General features: G+C 39.5%; 2 protein-coding genes across 3 annotated transcripts in view; one reads left to right on the forward strand and one right to left on the reverse strand.

Annotated features, from left to right (window-relative positions):
• Positions 1 to 12,834, forward strand: part of C5H2orf88 (chromosome 5 C2orf88 homolog) — a 51,919-nt gene extending 39,085 nt beyond the window's left edge. For both annotated transcript variants that reach the window (XM_004577290.3, XM_058664727.1), the window contains exon 2: positions 12,190 to 12,834. In XM_004577290.3, the coding sequence (XP_004577347.1) occupies positions 12,350 to 12,637 (288 nt within the window). In that variant the 5' untranslated portion in view covers positions 12,190 to 12,349 and the 3' untranslated portion in view covers positions 12,638 to 12,834. The remainder of the gene's footprint in view (positions 1 to 12,189) is intronic.
• A 3,738-nt stretch (positions 12,835 to 16,572) lies between these two features.
• HIBCH (3-hydroxyisobutyryl-CoA hydrolase) overlaps positions 16,573 to 24,309 on the reverse strand; it is a 75,845-nt gene continuing 68,108 nt past the window's right edge. The window contains exons 13-14 of the mRNA XM_012931528.2: positions 19,739 to 19,772; positions 16,573 to 16,787 (exon numbers count right to left, since the gene is read on the reverse strand). Coding sequence (XP_012786982.2) covers positions 16,672 to 16,787; positions 19,739 to 19,772 — 150 coding nt within the window. The 3' untranslated portion in view covers positions 16,573 to 16,671. The remainder of the gene's footprint in view (positions 16,788 to 19,738; positions 19,773 to 24,309) is intronic.

The raw sequence follows: 24,309 nt of genomic DNA on the forward strand, positions 1-24,309 counted from the left end.
AAGCGTGGTTTCCAGCTCCTGGATTCAGTGTGACCTAGCCCTGGCTATGGCTGGCATTCAGAGGAGTGACAGAGGATGGAAATTCTGTTCTGTCTTTCTGAAGCTTTTTTTTTTAATGTGGCAGCTGTCAGTTAAAGCGATAGTTGTAAACTGAAGTTGATTATAATGTTGTTCAATATGTCTGATTTTTTCCCCTTTGGCTGTTATGTCATTACCAGAAGAATAATGTTCAAATTCTAACCATGATTGTGGGTTTATTTCTCCTTTAGTTCTGTCAGTTTTTAGTTCTTCATTATTTTGAAGCTATTAGTTACACATTTGTTTAAAGTGCACCTCTTTTGGACAATATGCAGCTATTAAGACAACATAGTTAAGACATAGTTTTTTTTTTAACAGACCAGTTTTAATTCAGGGAAATTAAGCAATTTGCATGTATCCCTCACCACACATGTCTACAGGTACCTCTGCCACTGTCAGGACCCCAGACCCAAGTAATCCAACACAGTGAACAAACCTATGCTGACAAATCATGACAGTTTAAATCCTTACGTTTGGGTTCACTCTTGGTATTGTACAGTGTGTATTTAGCATTGTAATGGCCTGTAATATAGTTTTAATGCCATGAAAATAATCTGTGCTGGGGCTGGCACCATGGCATAGCAAACTATGTCAGGCTGGCATCCCCTATGCACACGGGTTTGAGTTTTGACTATTACAATTCTGATCAGCTCCCTACAAATGGCCTGGGAAAGCAATGGAAGATGGCCCAAGTGCCTGGGCCCCTGCACCCACATGGGGGACCAGTATGAAGCTCCTGGCTTCAGACTAATCCAGCTCTGGTCATTGCAGCCATTTGTAGAGTGAATCAGCAGATGAAAGATCTCTGCCTCACCTCCTTGCTCTTTTAAATCAAAATCTTTTTTTTTTTTTAAATCATCTATGATGAACTTATTCACCTCTCCCTCCTCTGTAACCCTTAGCAACCATTGCTCTTATTTACGGTCCTAATAGTTCCACATTTTCTAGATTGTTTGAAAACATATGGTAGCTCTTTGAGAATGGTTAGCGTAGTAATATACATTTAAGTCTCCTTGTTTTCTAGAACTTCTCTTTAATTTTAATGCTGAGTACTCTGTCATGTCTAGTGTTACTAGCTTTTAATCATTCAACTGAAGGGCACCTTGGTTGCTTCCAAGTTGTGGCAATTATAAAGAAAGCTGCTTTAGACCATCTGTGTGTAGGTTTTTGTGTGAATATAAATTCAGGTAAATACCAAGAAGCACAATTGCTTGGTCATATGGCAAGAGGATGTTTAGTTTTATAATAAACTACCAAACAGTATTCAAAAAAGATTCTACAATTTTTTTATTCTCACCAGGAGTAAACAAAAGTTGTGTTACTCCACATACTCATTTGGCGTTTGGTGGTCTGGCTTTCTGCCACTCTGATAAGGTTTAGTTGTATCTCTTATATTACAATTCTCTACTGACATACAAGGGGCCATTCAGAGTTCATAGAAATGAGTATTTTTTTTAAATCTATGTGTTTCTCAAGGTTTTTTTGCACAAACATTCCGTTTTGCATGACTTTTTAGAAGTGCTCTGAATGGTAGTGTTTTTCCATATCCATTGATTTCACTGTGTGTGTTCTTGCAAATGCACACTTGCATCTTTTTGGGTGAGATTCAGATCTTTTGCCCATTTTTATACAGAAGTTACACAAATTCTGGTTTAGAAGAATTCCCTATTCCAGGTAACAATCCTGTATCATGTTGTTTTATATTTTTCTCCACTCCCTGGCTTTTTTGTTTTTTTTTTTGAAAGGCAATTATGGAGAGGTTGGGAGAACAAGAGATCTTCTATCCACTGGTCCATTCTGGAAACAGCTGTAACGGCCACCAGGTTTCTCATATGGGTCAATGGGCCCAAGCATGTAGGCCATCTTCTGCTTTTCCAGGTACATTAGCAGGGAGATGGGTTGGAGCAACTGGGACTTTGAATTAGTATCTTTATAGAAGAGGCCAGCTCCACTTACATTATCTTTTAGTAGTTGCTCTGTTCAAATGTTTTTGCACCTCCTCCCATTTTTCAGATGGCATAAAGCAGCAGATTCATGTCAAATTCACTAATGCTTGCTTTTGCAATATCTGGTAACCCATATACTTTACTATTAGGTATCATACATTTTAGTTCTTGAGTTTTCTTTTTTGTTTAACATTTTTCACTACTCAGATTCTGTATTTCTTCATTCATGATGATTTTTGTATTTCTTCAGTTGTTATGATGATTTTCTTGATTTCCTTGTATATAAATGGCTGCTTTAGCATTCTACTAAGTTTTGTTACTTACCAACTGGTTCATCATGCTGAGGTTTGTCTCTACTAACTGTCCTTTTTCTTGGTTGTGAGTCCCGTTTTCCTGCTTATTTGCCTGGCCAGTGAGTACTTTACTGCTGGTGCACACTGTGAACAGTATCTGCTATGGAGTCGGTCACAGCATAACCTTTAAATTGTACTGAGTTTTTGTCGGTTTTTTTTATTAATTACATTGCATTATGTGACACAGTTTCATAGGCTTTGGGATTCCCCCAGTCCCTCCCCATCCCCTCACCCTATGGTGGATTCCTCCACCTTGTTGCAGTATTATAGTTCAAATTCAGTTGAGATTCTTTCATTGCAAGCATATACCAAGCATAGAGTACAGCATCTTATTGTCCAGATAAATTCAACAGTTTCTTGGGGAGACCATCTCTGGTCTGAAGGTAGAGCTGGCAGAGTATCATCCTGATCAATTAAAAGCCCCAACATAACAACAACATTTTACAACATTATGGAATTGACATGGTATTGAGTAACCAATATGTTAAAAAATGTAAGTTCTTAACCACCTCCTGTGACTACTTGACAGTTCAATTTTAGTTTATATACAACCGGGTTCTATACACCTTTAAATGGCAGTAGAGTACTATTCAGCTGTCTCATGTCTATTTTCATTTTAGTATTTAGCAGATTGTAGTGTTGAAGCATAATTTTGCTGAACCTGGCAGTTTTTAGGGTAGTCTAAACTGGCTTATAACTCTAACAAGGCATATGTCAACAGTTTAGGTGCAGAACAGTTTTAGGAGGGGTGTGCAGAGAAATCCTCAATACCCTAGTGAGGAGTAACTAATCTTTGTGTCTGCCTAGTAAGGTATATGTGAATCCATGTTGACCATTTCCTGTCTGATTCTAAGCTTTCCTTGTTGTTCTCTTTCTAGTTTGTTTGTTTTGAGGGGTTTCTGGAGCAATCCTGATGGTCATTACGAGAGAGGGTGGGGACCCAAAGTTGGACCCAAGCAGGGACCAGAGAAAGCTCCTCTCGCTAGTCCTGAAGGAAGTTTACTGTTCTGTTTCTGCAGGCCGCTCAGTGCTCCTGGCTGTTGTTCCGATGACCTTGGATCCTGCAAGGAATGATTTGGGCTTCTTCCATCCCATGTGGTAGATCCAAATGGGGGTGGGTGACCTCAGAATTCTAGGCCTCTGAAGGCACTCCAGTTCCCCGTGGTCTCCTTGGCAGTTGGGATGTAGTTCTCGGTACATGTACTGATAGTCCTTGGTGAGGATCTGGGAATCTTCAGGGTTGGGATACAAGCCTCCTCCTGTCCACCTGCTCCATTCTGGGGTCCCCCTCCTGCTCCATGCGTATAACCTGCTGTTAAGAGGCTGTCAGGATCGCTCTTGATTCCCCTCATATGCCTTTGTATAAACTGTACTGAGTTTTATTCTTTGTCAGATTGGCAGCGTGGCTGTGTGAACGTCTAGTATGCTTCATGGACTGTCCATTTCTGTAAAAGTAGTTCTATTGGAATATAGTCATGCTCATTTATTTATACAATGGCACTTAAGTCATGAAAATGGAATTTAAAAATAAGTTAATTTTATTGGCAAAAATTGAAATCCATGCATTAGATCTTTTTAAAATGTTAATGACAAATGCATATTGTGAGAAAACTACATGGATTTCAGAATTGTTTGCACTGGAATCAATTTCTGTCAATTCTACTTTTCCATGAGCTTTCTACAATTAGGTCCACGTGTACTACCTCTGGCTGGTTTTATGTCACTATAGCAGGGCTGTGTGACTGAGAAATAGACCAATCTGCTATAATGAGATCCTTAAACAGGGTGGTTATGAACAAAACTTATTTTTTATAAATCTTAAGGCTGGGAAGATGATCTTATTAAGAGACCAGCAGGAGCAGGGTCTGCTAAGGCCCACTTCCTGGTTCATGTCTTCTGTTGTGTCCTTGCCTGCTAGTGGATGTGAGGGAATGACCAAGGGTTTCTTTTATAAGGACACAGATTCCCTGATGTCACCTCTGGAAGACTTGGCCTCCAAATATCAGTACATGGGGAATGAAGGTTTGAGAAAATGAAGTGGGTCAAGAAAGCAAAAGCATCAATTAACAGGGCTCACAGGCCCAAGTCATAATTTAAACAAATTTGTGGAAACTGGAACAAAGACATTTTAATGCAAATTGAAAAAATATGTGTGTGTGAGGTCTTCAAAATTTTCACGAAAATGTGTACTATTAAACTGCACAGGTTTCTAACTTTTTGCACTAAAATTTAATTCCATTTCCACAAGCTTTCTGAAGTAACCCTTTATATGGGATATGGCACTTCAAGAAAAGTTTGCCAGCTCCTTACTCCAAAGGTGCCATGTTTCTAAAGTAGTAACTGATACCCCAAATTGCCCATGAGGTCTCGGCACACTGGCTGCTCTGAATGATCAGATAATAGTGACTTCCAATGTCACTATTCAGCTCCAATCTGCAAGGTCATGCAGACCCTTTTCCGGCAGCGGATGCACATCCCTGTCCTCACACAAGTACCCTAGATGAATCCCCATGCAAATTTCTGACTCTCTCCCCACAGCTCTTTTTGTAAATTCTGTCTCATAAATTATAGTTGTTTCAATAACCCAAACATCATCTTTCCCAACTGGACAGAAATGCCATTAGCCTTAGGTTCAGGCCCTGTAACAATGTTGGAAGATCAAGTGTGGGATGTACCATTTTATGTGTCCCTTCTCTGAGAATCCTGGGGTTCTGTCTACTGTTGTTCAGTATCAGCAAATGCTGCACACACAAGATTTTGTCCACAGTTAAGACTGCTTTTGGCGAGAAGGCAAATAACACACTAAACAGCCATAAGAAAAAGTTGCTTTTGCAAAAACAAAGCTGCTTTAGAAATCACTGAATATTCTTATAATTCTATTCATGGCTTTTCATATATCTGACATTGAATTCTCCAATCTTTTTCAGGTTAACCATGTCTAGTTCCTTTAATCATTATTCCTAACTTAAAAACCAGATGCTGTGGCAGCTCATTTTATGTGGACATACACAAGCACAACAGTGACCAAGGTTTCAGTTTTGTTAACAAGACACTGGCATGTACATGACTTACTGTTTTCAAATATCTCTCTGAAATCAGGACCATAAAGTAGGGCATACGGGGGTAAAATCAAGTCAAGGTGGAAGGCTAGATTTACTTTCTACTCCTATCACACAGCAGCAGCTATAATACTTCAAGAAAACTTAGATAAAAATGAAATGTCTAAAAGTTTCACAAGTTACCATTTCCAAATTTTTAAAGATTTATTTATTTTAAAGATTTATTAATTTTTATTGCAAAGTCAGATATACAGAGAGGAGGAGAGACAGAAAAGATGATCTTCCATCTAATGATTCACTCCCCAAGTGGCCACAATGGTCAGAGCTGAGCCAATCTAAAGCCAGGAGCCCAGAGCTTCTTCCAGGTCTCCCAAGGGGTTGAAGGGTCCCAAGGCTTTGGACCGTCCTCGACTGCTTTCTCAGGCCACAAGCAGGGAGCTGGATGGGAAGTGGGGCTGCTGGAATTAGAACCGGCGCCCATATGGGATCCTGGTGTGTTCAAGGCAAGGACTTTAGGCACTAGGCCACAGCACCGGGCCCACCTTTTCCAAATTCCCCGCCCCCTCTTTTTTTTTTTTTTGCATACAGTGAGATTTCAGATTTCAGGATACAGATTTAGAAATATAAAGCCTCCCTCCTCTTCCTCTTCCCCCTCCTCTCTCCTGATCCTCCCTACTTATTTTCCCACCATATTATTACAATGGTATATTTTCCATTTGCTTCATAATCACAAGCTTAACACTCCAATTGGTAAAGACATAACAAGTAGAGTAAAAAGTAAACACAATGGAAATGCTATTATTCAGAAATATAGACACAGGCTGTGAACATTAATTAAATCCCAGGATGTTAATCTCACTAATAGAGACAACATTTTTTTGGTACTCTTTGTATAACTTGTTACAGATTAGAGAAAGCATACATTTGACTTTTGGAATGAATGTATTTCACCCAGCATTATCCATAGCTGAATCCATTTAGAATCCATAAAAGATAAGATTCCATAATGGCTATTGTGAACTGAACTGCTATAAACATGAGGGTACAAATAACTCCCTCATATGCTAATTTCAATTCCTTTGGGTCAATTTCAAGAAAGTGGGATGACTGGGTTATATGTTAGATGTGTTTTCAGATTTCTGAGAAATCTTCATACTGTATTTAATAACGATATACTAGTTTACATTTCAACCAACTGTGATTAGGGTACCCTTTCCCCTACATCCTTACCAGCACTTATGTCTTCTGATTTCTGTATGGTAGCCATTTCTACTGGGGTAAGGTGTGGAATCTCACTGTAGTTTTTATTTGCATTTCCTTGATAGCTGGAGAACCTGAACCTTTTTTCATGTTTATTAGCCATTTGATTTTTTCTTTTGAACAATGCCTGTTCAGGTCCCATTTCATAACTGGATTATTTTTCTGTTGAGTTTCTTTGTAAGTTCTGGATATTAATCATCTATCTGCTTTGTAGTTCACAAATATTCTTTCCCATTCTGTCAGCTCCATCTTCAATCTATTGGCAGTTTCCTTCACAATACAGAAGCTTCTTAGCTTGATGTAATCCTATTTGTTTATCTTTGCATTAATTGGCAGTATTTCTGGAGTCTTTTTCAAAAAGTCTTTACCTACGCCTCTCTTGCAAAGGGTTGCCAATACATCCTTTTAATAATTTGATGGTATCAGATCATGGATTTAGATCCTTGATCTGTTGAGTGGATTTTTGTAGAAGGTGTAAGGTGCATGCATGGATCCAATTTTTCCAGAACTATTTGTTGATCTACTATTTGTTGAACTACTCAGTTGATCTTGGCTCACTTGTCCAAAATAAGATGGTCATAGATACGTGGACTATTTTCTTTTGCATTTCTGTTATGTTCCATTGATCTTCATATCTGTCTTTGTATCAGTACAGGTTGTTTTGGTTACAACTGCCCTGTAGTACACATTAAAGTCTGGTGCTGTGATATATTTGGCTTTTTGTTGTTTAAGAATGCTCTATTTTGAGATCTCTTAAGTTTCCACATGAATTTTGGCTTTTTTTTCAAGATCTGAGAAGAATGCTGTAGGTATTTTTATTGGGATTGCATTGAGTCTGTAAATTACTTTCAGTAACATGGGCGTTTTGGTGTTAACTTTACAAATTCATGAACATGCAGACTTTTCCATGTTTTGGTGTCCTCTTTAAGGCTTTTAATCTGCACTGCAGAAATCCCTCATGTCCTTGGTTAAATTTATCCCAAGGTATGTAAGGTTTTACTGTAGCGATTGTGAATGGGACAGCTCTTAAAAGCTCTTTTCTCTGGCACAGAATTGTTGGCGTATTCAAAAGCCATTGGTTTGTGTCTCTGTGTGTGTGTGTGTGTGTTGCTTTTATATCCTGCAGCAGAATCTCTTGGTTCTTTTATACAGAAGCATATCCTCTGCAAACAGGGATAGCTTGACTTCCTCCTTTCCAATTTGTAGCCCTTAAATGATTCTTGTCTAATAGCTCTGGCTAAGACTTCCAGGACAATACTGAATACCAGTGGTGAGAGTGGACATCTTTGGTTCTAATTTTTCCTTATTCAATGTTGCTGACATGGATTTTTTATATTTTCTGGATTGTGTTGAGGAAGATAATATTAAATGCTTTCTCTATTCAGATAATTGGTTTTTATTCTTAAGCTTGTTAATGTGGCGAGTCACATTTATTGACTGGCATATAGTGAACCATTCCTGTATAATAGGAATAAATCCCACTTGCTCTGAGTAAATGACCTTTCCAATTAACTTTTGGGTTCAATTAACTAGTATTTTGTTGAGGATTTGTGCATCCATACTCATCATGTATGTTGGTCTATAGTTCTTGGATTTTTCTGGTTTTGTAATTAAGGTTCTGTTGGCCTCACAAAAGGAACTTGGAGGATCCCCTCCCCTTCATTGTTTTGGTGAAGAATTTTAATTAGTTCTTTATGAAAGGTTCAGAGTTCATCAGTGAAGCCATACTGTCCTCGACTTTTTTTGTTGGAACAGTCTTTATTACTGACTCAACCTCTGTTCTAGTTATTAGTGTGTCTAGGTTTTTTGATGTCCTCATGACTTGTTTTAGGTAGATTGTATGTATCCAGAAATTACTCATTTCTTCTAGAATTACCAGTTTGTTGGAATATAGCTGACTGTTGTAACTCTTTATCCTTTATAACTGTGGTGTCCACTATTATATTTTCCTTTTTGAGGATTTACTTTTTATTGGAAAGGCAGAGTTTATAGAGTAAGGGAGAGGTAGAGGTCTACATAACATCCACTGGTTCACTCTCCAAATGGTTGTAATGCCCAGAGTTGAATTGATCTGAAAAGCTGGGAGCCAGGACCCTCTTCCAGGTCTCTCACATGGGTGTAGGGTCCCAAGAACTTGGGCCATTCCCTGTGCTTTCCCAGGCCATAAGCAGAGAGCTGGATTAGAAATGGAACAGCAGTGACATGAGCCACTGCCCATATGTGATGATGGTGCCACAGGACAGAGGAATAGCTTGCTGCACCACTACACCAGCCCGCCCGCTTCCCTTTTGATCATTGATTTGGGTCTTTTTTTCTTGGTTATGCTAATGATGTATTGTTTTTGTTCTTTTCAAAAACCCAGCTATTCAACTCATTGATCATATATTTTTTGTTTCAATTTTAATTATTCTAATTTGGAGTTTTATTTGTTTTTTTCTAGGCCCTTGAGATGTATTGGATAGATCACCTATTTGATGCCCTCCTGATTTCTGGAATATACACTAACTGCTATGAACTTCCTTCTTAATATTGCTTTCACTCAATTCCATAAGTTGTGAAATGTGCTGCCATCTTCAATTATTTCTAGGAGTTTAATTTCCCTCTTCTGTGACCCACTGTTCGTTCATTCAGTAGCTTGTTGTCCAGTATCCATATTTGCATGTTTTCTGGAGTTTTACTGGTAGTTTCCAGCTTCATTTGCTGGGGCTTTGAAAAGATACAAGGAATGATTTTGGGTTTTTTTTGGAATTTACTAAGTCTTGCTTTTTGGCCTATCATGTGGTCTATCCCAGAGAGGGTTCCATGAGCTAATGTAAAGAATATATTCTGTCACCACAGAATGAAATGTTGCATGTGAAGTAATCATGTCCACTTGAACCTTGGTATAGATTAGCTGTTTGAGTTTCTGCCTAGTAGTTGATAGTATGATAGTAGAGCGTTAAAATCCCACATTGTATCGAGTGTCTCCCTATAGATCCGTTACCCAGACAGGTGCCCTGGCATTGGGTACATATACATTTACTATGGTAGTTTCTTAAATTGACCCTTTAAACATTATATAATGCCCTCTTTACCTTTTTATAGTTTGTTAAAATTTTGTCTGACATTAGAATTATGCCAGCTCACTTTTCCAAAATCTTAGCATGGAATACCCTTTTCAATCTGATTTTCATTTTGTGTGTACCTTTGTTGAAGTTTGTTTCAGGCAGCAATAGATGGGTCTTGTCTTTTAATCCAGTAAGCGGTCTTCTAATTGGAAAGTTTAAGCAATTTGTGTTCATGGTCATTACTGAAAGGCAACTAAATTGAAGTATTTTTGTGTTCTTTTTGGGGGAGTCATACTAGCTTTCTTTGTTCATGCTGCTGATGCATGTTTATTCTTAGGTATTTCAGTGAGTGAGTTTTCTCATTTGATGATTTTCTTTGTACTGTACCTCTGTGGCTTAATAGAACCACTGTTCCTTTAGTGGATATCCAGGTTTTGTGCTGAGTGTGGGCAGCTTGCTCTAGTCAGTGGGAATGGTGGGTTTCCTCCTTTGTGTTTACAGTGACAGTTGTGCCTCCCCTGTGTAGACAATCTCTTTGACTCTTCCAAGATGTTCAATGCCCAAGGTTATGCCAGGGTAGCTGTGACTCCCAACAAACCAGCTCTCTACGTTGGCTTCCTGCTCTTGCTCCAATTTAGTCTCTAAGTCAATGAAAACAAGGACCTATTTTCCTGATGGAACCAGCAAGATGTCTGCTGTATAGGGTTAAGCAGACACCCATGCAGAGGTGGGTACAAACTCACATAAACCCAGGAGCATGCTGAGGTCACTGCTGTTGCTGTGTGCTCCAGGGACCCAGCGTCAAGGGCTTTGTCAGCTGATCTGCACCCCCACCAAGATTGCAACTTCTACTTCTTAGTCTCGGCAATACGCAGGAGTAAGGTGGAAGGGGAACTGGGGTGGTTCAGACTCCTGTCTGAACCTGGGGTGGATGTGGTTTCCATGAGTTTCTAAATCAGGCAATACTGAATGCTACTCTGGCTATCACAGCCTATCATACCTGCCCACAATGCGCAGCCATGTCATCTCTGCTGCCACATGTTGTCTCCAAATCTTCTGTGGTGTCTGACTATTGGGTTCTCTAAGTCTCCTCTGGGAGTACAACTGGGCCACCTCTTGCTGAACTTACCCAGCCAAAATCAATGTCTTTACCCTATATAGCCATCTTGGAAACCCCCTTCTAGAATTGGCTGTGTTAACATGAGTAGTTTTAGAAATAAGTCAACTGAGCTTTTTAACGAATTTTTAGAGCCGTCTTTGGTGTCCCCAGATACAAACAGGGATTATTGCCCTCATGTAAAGGGATTTTGCCTGCACTCTTAATGGCTAGTTCTTCAGACAATGAGGTGGTTTTTGTATTTTAAGTCCTATCCTAAGAGAAGCTGACCCAGCAAGAACACCCACTTGGCAAGTTTGAAGACACATCACAAGCATTGTAGCTTACTACTCAGATATCAAACATGAGCAGCAATTGGATATTTAGGAAGAAAACCTTCATTTTAATCTGAGTTTTTCAAATAATTTCACAGGACATTAGTTAAAAGGAGTTAGAAAGAAAGCTAGAAAAGAATGTTAGAAAGGAAAACCAGGTGGTTCAGGTCTGACTAACCTGTGTGTTCCTAATTTCTACACTAATATAAATTCTATCTTTTCTGCCAGTCTGAGTTGTAAATGTCTGGTTTAGGGGACAAAGTGGGACTCTGAATAGCAATATTAATATGCGCAGGCTTCTGAGGTTTTTGGTAGGAGAAAGTTTACCCTGTAGATTTTATAGAGGAGAGATAGTGAGCTTCCATCCACTGACTTACTCCCCAAATGGCCACGGCTGAGCCAATCCAAAGCTAAGAGCCAGCAGCTTCCTTTGGGTCTCCCATGTGGGTGAGGGGCCCAAGGACCCAGGCTACCTTCCACTGCCTTCCCAGGCCACAAGCAGGGAGCTGTATAAGAAGTGGAGCCGCTGGGCCTTGAACCAGTGCCCACATTGGATGTAGGTGCCATAGCTGCTTGGGTCAGTGCCATAGTTAAGCCTCTAAGGCTTTAATATGCTTGTTTTCCTTGACAGTATCAGGGTTTGGCAAACATTTCTGTCAAGGGCCAGTTAGAGATCCTGTAGCTGAAAAGCCTGTCACAAGGCTTCTGTTCTATTGAAGTAGCACAAAAGAAGCCTTGTAAACAAATGTACATAGCTGTGTTCCAGTAATCTCTTCTGGACAAGAGGCAGCTGGAATTTGGTCCAACAGCTGTAGTTTGCCGACCGTTTGTTACAGATAACAAGTTTAAAACTTTGTTTTCAGTTTCATAAAACTTAAGACCTTGAAAAAATGAAATTGTTACACAAATATCCATTTTTTTATCCTCAATTAGTGAGATGAAGCTGCTTATTACCTCATTTTCCCCCACATAACCTATGTACCTTCAAGTCATGAAACCTCTTTTCTCTTGGCAGATAAACACTCCACGTGGCTGGTGGCAAGGACGAGGACTGCTGACCGTGGAAGGCCTGGAGAGGGACAACATCACAGGGACGGATCCTCCCTTGTCGTTTCCCAAAGATGCTGTGGAAGTAGTCTTTTTTTCTTGCTTTCTTTCAAACTTCCTCACCTACCATGGGCTGCATGAAATCCAAACAGACTTTCCCATTTCCTGCCACACTGGAGCTTGAGAAGCAGCATGAGAGTGAAGAAAACTTTATGCCAGAAGAGGGATTACCACCCGGGATGCCTTCTCCCATGACAGTCAAAGAGGAAGTGAAGGAACCCCCAGGGACCAACGTTGTGATCTTGGAATATGCACATCGCCTGTCCCAGGAGATCTTGCATGATGCCTTGCAGCAGTGGGCAAAAAATAACATCAAGTACTATGACATCCCTTACATTGAGAGCGAGTGCCCTTGACCCTGTAGGATGTCGACACTGCTGAGCTGTGGATGCAGTCGGTGCTAGCTTAAATACATGAAACATAAGTAAAAAATGGTGTAAGTACAAATAATTCCACCTGGATGCATAAATACATCCAATACTGTCACCAGTTCAGGAATTGTTACATCAAACATGTTACACAGTTCTGTTAATAGCAATGTTCATCTGCCTGATCTTGGAGTTTCATCGTTTTGAGGAGCTCAGTGGTTATCTGTATGTCTTACTACTTTTTTCCTGAGGCAGTAATGGTTTCACCAAAGAAAATGCTAAAGACTAAAAAAGTAGCCCACATTCCAAATGGTTGTTTTTTAAAGGCACTTCACTTTAAGATAACTATTTCTGCTAATTTATACCAAAACAAAAAAGTAAAAGCCCAGCTCTGAAAAGGGTTTTTCTCAACTATGCCTTGGCCTGGGAATGCCATGTGAACAGCGAGGCCTGTTAAAACCGTTTGTGTCAAGGGCCCTCACTGACAGACAATAAACGACTTGGCATTAGGAAGTAAGCCGTGTAGAAGAGGTCCACCTTGAACACTGTCCTTAAGATGCTTATTTTTGTAGATAAAAAAGCTCAACTACCACCTTGAACCCCAGGGCCCTAATGAACTGGACTGTGCCTATAAAGCTATCTCAAAGATTCAATTTACAGAAGCCATGACATTGTTTATTGCATCAATTGTGCAGCCCAGGGATATTCGTTACCCAAGTGTTTCATAGAAACTGCAATCTAGTAAACCTTCAAGATAAGTGTCATCTGTAAGGTAGACAATGGCACTTAGTGTACTGCTAATTCTGTATTCAGTCCTATTGTGTCAGAAATGAAAATGTTCATATGAGTGCTTGCTCTCAGTGTTAGTGTTGTGGGGCCAAATATGAAGAATTATGTCACAAGAGAACAATCCTCCAAGAGTACCTGTGTGTGTGTAAAGACAACATGTGCCAGTGGGACATTCAGTTATTTACTTGCAGTATTTTACTAAATTAGGCTTTTTAGGTAGCAATTCTTTTTCATTTCAGTCATGGGATGCACAGCACATACGCATTTTCTTTTCTGAAGTATTGCACACTAATTCAAATCAATGCTAACAAGATTTGGGAGAGGAGGAAGAGAATTCAAGAAAATTGGGAGGCAGTCTCTAAAGTAAAATCTTAAGATATCGTAAAGATTAACTGGAAAGGAAATTTTTAATAAGCCCATATATGTAATATATTTGAAGACCTGATTGCCACAAAAATCAGTGGCAGGAAGATGCCTATGGGCTCTATAATGCTGTAAGCAGGCAAACAAGTCACCTTGTTTTAATACCTTTGAAGCCCCAAATCAAATAGAGAATTCCTCAACTGGCAGAAGGGAAGTACTGCAAACAAATGCACCTTCTGTAAGTTGATTTGACACCTGTCCTAAGATTTGTACCAGGTCAGAATCCACTCCTGTTAATGTAAGGATTTGAGGGCATAAGGCTAAGGTAGAATGTTTCTCTTGGTTATTTTTAGTTTATGAAGAAAACTTGAGCTTTACATATTTATACTGATGGCTCAGCAAAGACTTACATGTGGTTATTTTTAATCTGAAAACAATTTGCTGCAAGATAAGCAAGTATGTAAAAGACTTTGAGAACACAAGTCATTATAAAGTAGTGAGTAACACTAAAACTTTCAATATACACAGGGACAAGAATCAGTGGGTTGTGTTAGGATATAAAGAGATTTGAACTTGGTTTCTTCTTTGCCCTGAGCCATAATTTCCCAGGAGTTTAAAGGGGAGCACTGTGCTTCACTTCTCTGTAGAAGTTTTTCCTAATACGCTCTCTGAAAATACAGCAGCATAGTTTGTCAACAGGCACTACCCCTTTGTCCCTGGGTCATATTTAAATGTATGGTACCCTGTGTACAATATCCTCCAAGTGACTTCCCTTTGAAATATGTCATATCTATATAAACCCATAAGCAAGGAAATACAAGGCTTGAACAGTCAGTGAGTGAGTGGACTGGAGGAGCGGGAAGCCAACAAGTTAAAAGTACGTGTGGTATTTACCTCATTAAAACGTAGTTTGACCTAACCTCCATGACAAGATAGATGAGAACATCTTTGGACAGCTTTAAGTCTTCTGTTGCTTTATTCTGAAATACTAGCTTCACTTTGCTGAAAGGCCTTCAGAATGATGCAAAGAGTAGAAGGACTGTTTGGGAAGGAAACACATAAAACAGAAAACTGAAAAATTGTTAGCCACTGGAAAGGGTAGGGTGGGTGAACCAGCCACCAAGTGGCAACTGTGAAAGTAGATGATAGAGGGACAGATGTGCAGATTCCTTGTTTGTAAAGACTCAGAGGCCAACAAGCTGTACTGTTGCCTTCCCCAGCTGTCTCTTGAGCACAGTTAGTTGCCTTACCAGTTCTTCGCAAATTCTATAGTTATGAACACTAAAAGCACAATTATTTTAGTTCCAAAGGAATAATCTGTGTCAACCTGCCTTATTAGTAAAAATACCCACAATGAGGTAGCATGACCCTCAACACCATTCACATTTTGTGATGGTGGTAACTATACTTTTGTATATCATAGCTTTCAAATCAATTTGACGTAAGTAATGTTAAAGGACAGTAACATAAAAACAAAGTTCTAAAAAAATATAGTACTCAATCATGATCTGCCTTCATCCTGTATGTGAACTCCCACATAGGGTGTGTCTTCCTCAAAGCCACAGGCACTGGAATAGATTCTCTTAATCCTGTAAGACTTAGCTATGAAGTGGTATATATTTCCCAGACTTTTATTATACAATATACTCCCCACCTCAAATAGTTTCACATAAAAGTTTAGTTCTAATTAACTAGTTGTGAATCCTTATTTAACTGGAAAAAAAAAAAAAGCTTAATATTGTATACCTACCAGTTACTGAATAACATGAGATTTAACATTTTCTGCATCGGTGATTAGTAAAGAAAAAAAGCCTTTTTTTACAACTCATTCTTAAACATTTATATTCTGAAATATAAATATAAAGGAACTTTCAGAATATAAATGTAAAAGCATTATTAGTTCAGGTCTGTTCTTGGATTTTCAGCAGAAATATGCTTCCTGTTAATAGATCTAGATCAGAAAAAACTTTGAGCAATAGCTTCTGGGTTGCAGTTTTCCCCAGCAAGAGAAAGGCAGAGCATGTATCTTTGTCTATTTTTGTATGAACAAAATCAGAAAAAGAAACAGTTTCTGAGGATAACCTTTTGACTTAAAAAATTCTTACTCCAAATTCTTACCTAGAAATTTAAGGTCCTGAGTCTGGAACATCTTGAAATTTCTTGTATACCTTAAAACCATCTAATTACTGGTGAAAACATAGTTTTGAATGAAATTCTTATTTTCACTTAGTCAAACAAGCTCCAACAACAGGGAAAAAATTAACTTCCATTACACAAACTGGTGATGCAAACAGCAGAGTGTCTCAGATGAGTTTATTAATCTGAATGAAGAATTATGACAGTGTAAATAACAAGAATACTACCTTAGTTTTCCATGGGAAAGGGATTCTGATTATTTCAAAGAATGCCAAGGCTGAATTATACTGGAGAAAAACCTTGATAAATACAGAGAGGAAATTCTATGAGATCTTTTGGTTTTTATTTATAATCTATATACCTGATTTAATTTACTCAACATACAAAATACTAGCAAATGTAGAACATGAAGGTCCCATTTTTCAGTTGGTTGTCTTCTACAAGAGAGATTAACAAACTACTGTGGACAGATTCTTCAGGCCCAATTAGAGAAGTAAACACATCAGTACAAACTGTATGTTCCAATAAAGCTTTGCTTATGGGCTCTGATAATTTTAATTCCATATAATTTTTATATCAGGAAATACTACTTTCTTTTTTTCCCCCAACCATTTTTAAGTGCAGAAACCCACTCAGCTTGCAAGCTGTGTAAAACTAGGCAGCAGGCCAGATTTGGCCCACATACAATAGTTGGTCAGCCCCTGCTCCAAATGTACCTTAAAAGGCCAGTCACCTCAAAATTTCAAATCATTGCTTCCCAGAGACTGAAAATAATGATTCAGATCTTCATCAGTAACTTCTTTTAGAGTAGCTGGTTTCCACTTTGGACTCTGATCTTTATCAATTAAAACTGTCAAGAGAAGATACAGAAGTCGGTGTATTTTTTTTTTATATTACCAGATTTTAATTACCTGATACATTTTCATGACTTGCTATTTTCCTATAGCACATTTTTTCCCCCCAACCATTTAGGTTTGTGAATACGTTCTAGTTTTCTTCTAAATTAAAGTCCCTAAGAGTCTACATGGATCACATTTTTTTTTTACAACCAATGTAGATATTTTTTGACCTTCTAAGCCTCATGCTTTCAGTATTAATTAAATCTATTGAACTAACCCAGTGATTTAAATTGTAAACTTTTTTTTTTTTTGTCATAAATGAAATCCTCATGTTAGAGAACAGCAAAAAAACCAGAATTGGCTCAAAGGAAAGGAAGGGAAGAGGTCCCAGATCAGCCTTTTAACTGTCTCCATGTTTGGTTTTGGGAGGAAAATTAGTAGTTTATGGTAGACAGGGAATTGTACATAATTAAATATGGATATTGCTGTTCTGCTGAGTCTTCTACTTTAGACAGTTCTGAATAGGTCAGACCACTTTTATTTATGCTAACATGAAATCCCCTGCTTCTATTTCAGCATAGTCATCACTTAGTGTAGCTACAGAGTGGACCTACTGGATCTGGAGGGCAGTGTCCATTTCCTGGCTGTGATAGCATGGTATACTTACACAAATGCTAGGTAGGAAACTCAAGGAGAACATGCAAAATCTCATGTTACCTTAAACTTTTTAAAAATAGTGTGGATCCAGGCATGGATAGCTTTATCAGGCATGTTTAAAATGTGCTTTAATCCTTGGGCAGGATGGGACTATTTAAATATACACGCTCTTTAATGAACTAGAAAAAAAAAACGGAGCACTAAAAGGCTAAAGAGTTAAAGCAGCACAGGAATCAAGGAGGAAGGCTGCACTGGCAGGTAAAGGAGGGAAATCTCACATGTAACTGAATGTGGCTACTGGGAGCTTTTTAAAGTCTGGCTGCCTACTGTGGGATTTGGTGACATTAACACTGATGTGTTGATTCTCACCAATTTGAAGGGTCTGTATTCCCTGGACAATGTAAACAATATACAATCCTAGACCCTTCTTTCCACAAGAATTTCTTCCCCTTCAAGTTTTCTGGCCAATACTTTCTACCTCCTTAAGATTCCAAAGAAAGGCAAAAGGAAAAGCAACATTAATCAAATCTATGTTATTTCAAGCCAACAACACTTTGTACCTAGAATAAATAAGCTCTTGCTAGGCAGGCAGCTCAGATTTTTAAGGTCTTCTGAGAGACCCAATCTCACTGCTATTCCTACACAAACAATCCATTTTTATTATTGAAAACCAAAAAGAAAATTTATGTTAAGGATGAGGATTTTTAACAACCATTCCTTATTTTGCTAAATTATTGTATCTAACTTGCTGACATAACTACAAATTGATCCAAAAAAACTAAACAATTTCACCCACAACAGTTAACTCCTTTCTAAACACACAGGCCATGCTGACAGAGGAGGCAGTACACTTTACTAAAAAGTTGATAAGCACTTTGCTACTGTTCGGCTTTACCTCTTTTTCCTTAAAACAACTAAGTATGCACCAGGAAGTCATACCTTTTTTTTTTTTTTTAAAAAAAGGGCTAGTCTAACATGTAACAAATAATAACACAACCCAGGTGGCAGATTTGTCCTAAAATCAGATCTAGGCTCTGAGCTACACACTCCAGGATCACACAGGGAAACAGTGGGGAAATGCACAATCCAGGGGGTTTCTGTAACAGCCATCTTTTTTGAGTCAACCTCTTGTGTCTTCCAGAAGGATCTGAATGCAGTACTTAATTCTGATATCCTATCATGCCAGAAGCTAAGAGCATTCCATAAAAGTGATCATTATCGAGGCTTAGAGCTCAGAGTACAACAATCTTTTCTTCATACAAAAAGTATATCCAGGGTCTGTACTATATTAAAATTAGTAAGAATGGGCCCAGCACGGTGGCATAGCGGCTAAAGTCCTCGCCTTGAACTCCCCGGGAGCCCATATGGGCGCCAGTTCTAGTCCCGGCAGCTCCACTTCCCATCCAGCTCCCTGCTTGTGGCCTGGGAAAGCAGTCGAGGACGGCCCAAAGCTTGGGACCCTGCACCAGTGTGGGAGACCCAGAAGAGGTTCCAGGTTCCCGGCTTCGGATCGGCACAGCACCGGCCCATTGCGGCTCACTTGGGGAGTGAATCATCGGACGGAAGATCTTCCTCTGTCTCTCCTCCTCTCTGTATATCCTACTTTGTAATAAAAATAAATAAATCTTTAAAAAAAATTAGAATGAGAAAATTAAATATGCAAACTAAATACAAAGGAAAAACTCACAGAACCAAGTAACAGCTCTTTCTAGAGTAAAGGGCTCAGCCACATCTCTTGCTTTTCCTAAATATGCTTTGTAGCAAAATGAAAATGTCATGGTTTTCCCAATAATTTCTGAGTGCTCAGATAAGGGAGATGGATGGCAAGGCTCAGCCACTATTCAATTTTTGCTAAGCCAGTGCAATACAGAAGGATGAGTGCCTTGAGGACCTCTGCAAAGGAATCAATGCCCCTTCTCAAGGCCTCCACAGCAGGATGTGGTCACCAATCCATGTGGCTCTAGGAGCAGGAGTACTTCCTACACACGGGAGTCTTCAATGTTCCTGGAATATGTATTAGGAAAAACACCATGTATGGATTTCAATGCTTTTTGAAAAATCCCCTTGTCTAGTAATTTCATTTTCACAAACTTAATATGTTAGGAAGCAACAACAGAGTTACGAATTTTTAAGACCGTGTCAGCTTCAAAACTGATCTGCCTTTACATCCCAAAGGGTAACAACACACTCCAGCTAACCATCTTCATAAATATTGATTTTTAACAAGTCATCTTCAATTAACAGGGTATACCTACAAATTCTGTCTCCCTAAAAACCAGGGAGGAAATAACCATTTGTCACTTACCAGCTCTAACACCTTCATCAAAATCATGACTTCCCTGAAAGAAAAACCAAGATGAAATGGATTCATTTCTGGGTGTTCTCATTTGAGGTGGTCTTGTCTGTCCTCCCTTTTCATCAGCCTTCAATCCAAAGCCCCTTATGATCTGAACCCTGATGACGACAGCCTGGACCCCAGTGTCAGCCCCTCAGCTCGCCGCCACCTGCTCTCACTTGCAGCTCCTGCATCACTACACATCCTTGGTGTTGCTGAGATCCACTGTCCCGTGCCTTTCACTCCACCTGCACTGCACTTTGCTCTTTCCCCTAAACAGGCATTAAATATTGCACAACAATCTCCAATCTCTTCCCCACTCCCCAAATAAAGATGTAAAATGTTTTCTGCCTTCTCAGCCTGTATCCCTGAAGCACCTTCTCGTCTCATAATAACTTTTGACTTCACTGAGAGGCCCTCAGAGAACGTTCCCATCTTCCCACCTGTGAAACACTTGCTGCCAGCTGTAGCCACCTGTACCTTCCTGATTAGGTTCACAAAGCACACAAGGTCAGCCTTCCCTGGACCCTAAACCCCACCTTGAGAAAACATCTACTTCTCTTTTACTGCTACCCGCAATGCAGCCAGCATGACGTAGTAGCTAACACATGCGTGGGTTTACATCTTGGTCCTATTACTTACTAGCCAGGTGACTCTGGACTGATAACTCCTCTAACCTACAGTTTTCTTATCTTAAATGTCAGTATCAATACATCCATCACAGAATTATGCTTAATCCACACCTCTACAGTGTCCGACAAATGTGTTCAGTAAATATTAGCTATTAGTATCAACAACATAATCCTTTTTCTTTGTTGGGTCATTCCTAATCATTTATAAACATGCTCTAGTATCCTGTCTTACAAAATCAAAAACCTTAGTTGATTTCACAGTTTCAGCTTCCATCCTATTTTTGCTTCAGGAATAGAGTGAGGCACACATGTTGGACCCATTTTCTTCACACCTCATTTAGTCCCTCCCCAACTGCAGCCTCCACCACTCCTCTGCAATGCCTTGCCAGAGCAACCTGTAACTTCAGTGCTGCCACATTCACGGGTACTTCCAACCTTATCTGCCACACACTTTGGCAGAATTCAACACCGTTTGTCATTTTTTCATCCTCAACATACTTCTCCCTTGCTACCAATACTTACCTAGTTCTTCTACCTTGGTCCTGTTTTTATCTTCACATTATTCTTTCGCTGTCTCACCTCAGCTCTGATACCTTCCATTTGCTTTCTATATGATCTTATCCATTTGGTGCTCAACACATCAGTCTCAGTGATCAATTCTGTTCAAGAATAAAAACACATACTCTCTGCTCCAAATCCTCTAATGGCTCTCCATCTCATTAAGAATAAAAGCCAAAGTCATCAGAGATCCTCAAGACCCTGCATGGCTCTTTCCCTGACCACATCTCTTGCTACCACCTACTGCCTGCCCTGGGCACAGGAAGGCAGACTCCCAACAGAGCTTTTTAATTACTGTTCACTGGCCCAGAAGGTTCTTCTTCCACATACTTATATGACTCACTTGCTCATTTCTTTCAAGTTTCCACTCAACATCTCAATGAAGTCTTCTCTGGTCACCCAAACAACAGTTCAACTCCCATCAGCCTTTACTCCATATTTTTTCTTTATTTTTTCTCCTTAATAAATATATATTGTATATTTTATGTCTATCGCATTTCACACATCTCCCAGAACAAAGTTTATTCCAGGGGCCAGCACTGTGGCATAATAGGCTAACTTTGTGCCTAAGGAGCCAACATCCCATATGAGTGCCAGTTCTAGCACCAGCTGCTAAGCAGAACAGTGGGTAACACGTCCAATTCAGCTCCTTGCTTATGGCCTGGGAAAGCTTTGGAAGACGGTTCAAGTCCTTGGGCACCTATACCCACATCAGAGACTCAGAGGAAGCTCCAAGTTCCTTGCTTCTGATCAGATCAGCTCTGGCCACTCCTGCCATTTTGGGAGAGAACCAGCAGATAGAAAGATTGCACTTGCTTTTTTTCTCTCCTCCTAACTCCACCTTTCAAATAAAAATTAAAAATAAATTTTAAAAAGTTATTTTCATGAAGTGCTCTGTCCAGTACATAGTGATCATCTTGTTAAGTAAACAGACACCCAAAGTACTTTCAATTTGGTGTTGATGGCTTTCAGACTTAAATCTCTAACCCATACCTCTAAAGCTCCAATTCCTAAATGCAGTATCCATTATATTCATTAGCAAGTTCTATCAATTCTATCTCCAGAATCTTTCTCAAATCCATCTCCTCCTTTCTACAGGCATCATGCTAGTCTAAATCACTACTATTTTACACTGGGATCACTGCAGCAAACTTGTATCTACATATACTCTTGAACGCCTCCACAGAGCAGTGGTAATTACCTTCTTAAACCGAATCAAATCGAATGAGCAATGAGATCACCCACCACTGCTTTCACTCCTCAACATGTTCACTTCCCATCTGCCAGGTCACAGATGAGGTGATAATTCAGCCATCTATCCTGATCAGCTTATGGAAAGCCTGTTTTCCCCTGAATCCCCCACTCTCCTGTCCCTGCATCATCCTTGACCAGGCCTGTATAATTCCTATAGCACTTCACACAATCTGCCATAATTTCATACTCTGCTTGCTTTTTCTTCAGTGTCAGTTAGACTCAAGACTCACTAAAAGTCCCATGAAAACAAAGAACTGTATCCTCTTGTTAACATAACCTTAACACATATACCTAAGGTGCTTGCTGAGAGAAGGAAGGATTCAACCATGTTACACGATGCACTAGAATTGCCCAGTGAAAAACTGGAGGCCCAGTGGTCAGAGACTGACTGGTTTCACATGCCTTATCTACCTTACAGCTGAACAGACTGGGGCAAGTCACTTCTGCTATAGTTATCCTGTTAATAAATGAAGACCTGCTGGGGCAGAACAGTGGGCAAAGCCATTTCGTGTGACACCAGATCCTGTGAGGGCTCCAGTTTGTCCCAGCTGCTCTGGTTCTGATCCAGAACCAGGTAGTGGTTCTGGTAGTAGAAGTTGAACCAAGTACTTACATCTATGTCCCAGCCACCCCCACCTGGGAGACCCAGATAAAGCTCCTAGCTTCTGGTGTTGCTCTGGCTCAGCTAGGTCATTTAGGCAGTCAACTAACAGAGACCGACCGACCGACCGACCGACCGAACCTACCTACCTACCTACCTTCCTTCCTTCCTTCCTCCCTCCCTTCCTTCCTCCTTCCCTCCTTCCCTCCCTTCCTCCTTCCCTTTCTCTCTCTCTCTCTCCCCTTCTTTAACTTTGACTTTCAAGTAAATGAATCTGGAAGAAAAAAATCTGGAAAAACAAAAAAGGAGACACAAATACTTATCTTCCTTGAGACAGTGTAAGATTTAATGGAAAGAATGCATGTCAGGTATCCAGCAGAATACCAACTTGTAGAATAATACGCTTCAGCTCCCCTTTACATTCTACAAGGCGTAACTGTAAGATAGGGCTAACGTAGTTTTATTTCCAATTAGATGAACGACTGATTATCTTAACCATCTCAAGATATTAAATTCCACTATGACTGCTTTCTAATTAAGAATGATTAAGAGTTTATTAATCTAAATAACTTATTAACCATCTTCTGAACATGGCGATGATTCTACCTTCAAACTATGATGCTGAAATGTTTCATAAAACCAGATTTCCATGATTACTGTCCAAATACATTTAATGGTACTTTCAATTCTAATCTATCAGTTTAGATAATGCAATAAACAAGTAACTGATTTGTGTACTTATAATGCAAATCTATGGAAAATGCATAATTATGAAATCATGTTTTAAAATATTTTTGTACCAAAATGAATTTTTAAATTAAAAAAAAGCTCCCTTTTACTTATCTACTTCTAAGTGCACAGCTATGTGTAAGGTTTATTTATTTGCTTGATAGAATTACTGAGAGGAGAGAGACACAGAGATCTTTAATGTACTGGCTCATTCCCCAGATGGCCACAACTCCCAGAGCTGAGCTGGGTGGAAGCCAGGAGCCTGGAACTCCCATCTGCTCACAGGGGAGGGTTGCAGAGGCCCAAGTCCCTGAGCCATCTTCCACTGCTTCCCCAGGAACATTAGTAGAGAGCTGGACAGAAGTGGAGCAAAGCTGGAACTCAAAGTGGCAACCATATGGAATGCTGGCAATGCAAGTGGTGACTTAACCCACCATACCACAATGCTGACAACAATCCTCATTTTACCAACAAGGAAATTCAGATTTACAGAATATGCTGAAGTTCACATGACTAAACACTGGGATAGAGGACTTTCAACACATACAAGCAAATGTAACTGCTATTTTATAAATGTAACTGCTTATTCCTAATAACAATCTGGGTAGCAAACTAAAGCTAACTGACATGTGATGGTTTTATAAAGCACATCTTTAGATGGTTATAATTTTCTTATAGTGCTCTGTATTTTACATGCTCTGCAATAAACATTTTTAAAAATTTATTTTGAAATTTTGAATTTTGTGGTACAATTTCAGAGAGACTGG

The sequence above is a fragment of the Ochotona princeps genome, chromosome 5 (assembly GCF_030435755.1).
Source record: "Ochotona princeps isolate mOchPri1 chromosome 5, mOchPri1.hap1, whole genome shotgun sequence".
NCBI lineage: Eukaryota > Metazoa > Chordata > Mammalia > Lagomorpha > Ochotonidae > Ochotona > Ochotona princeps.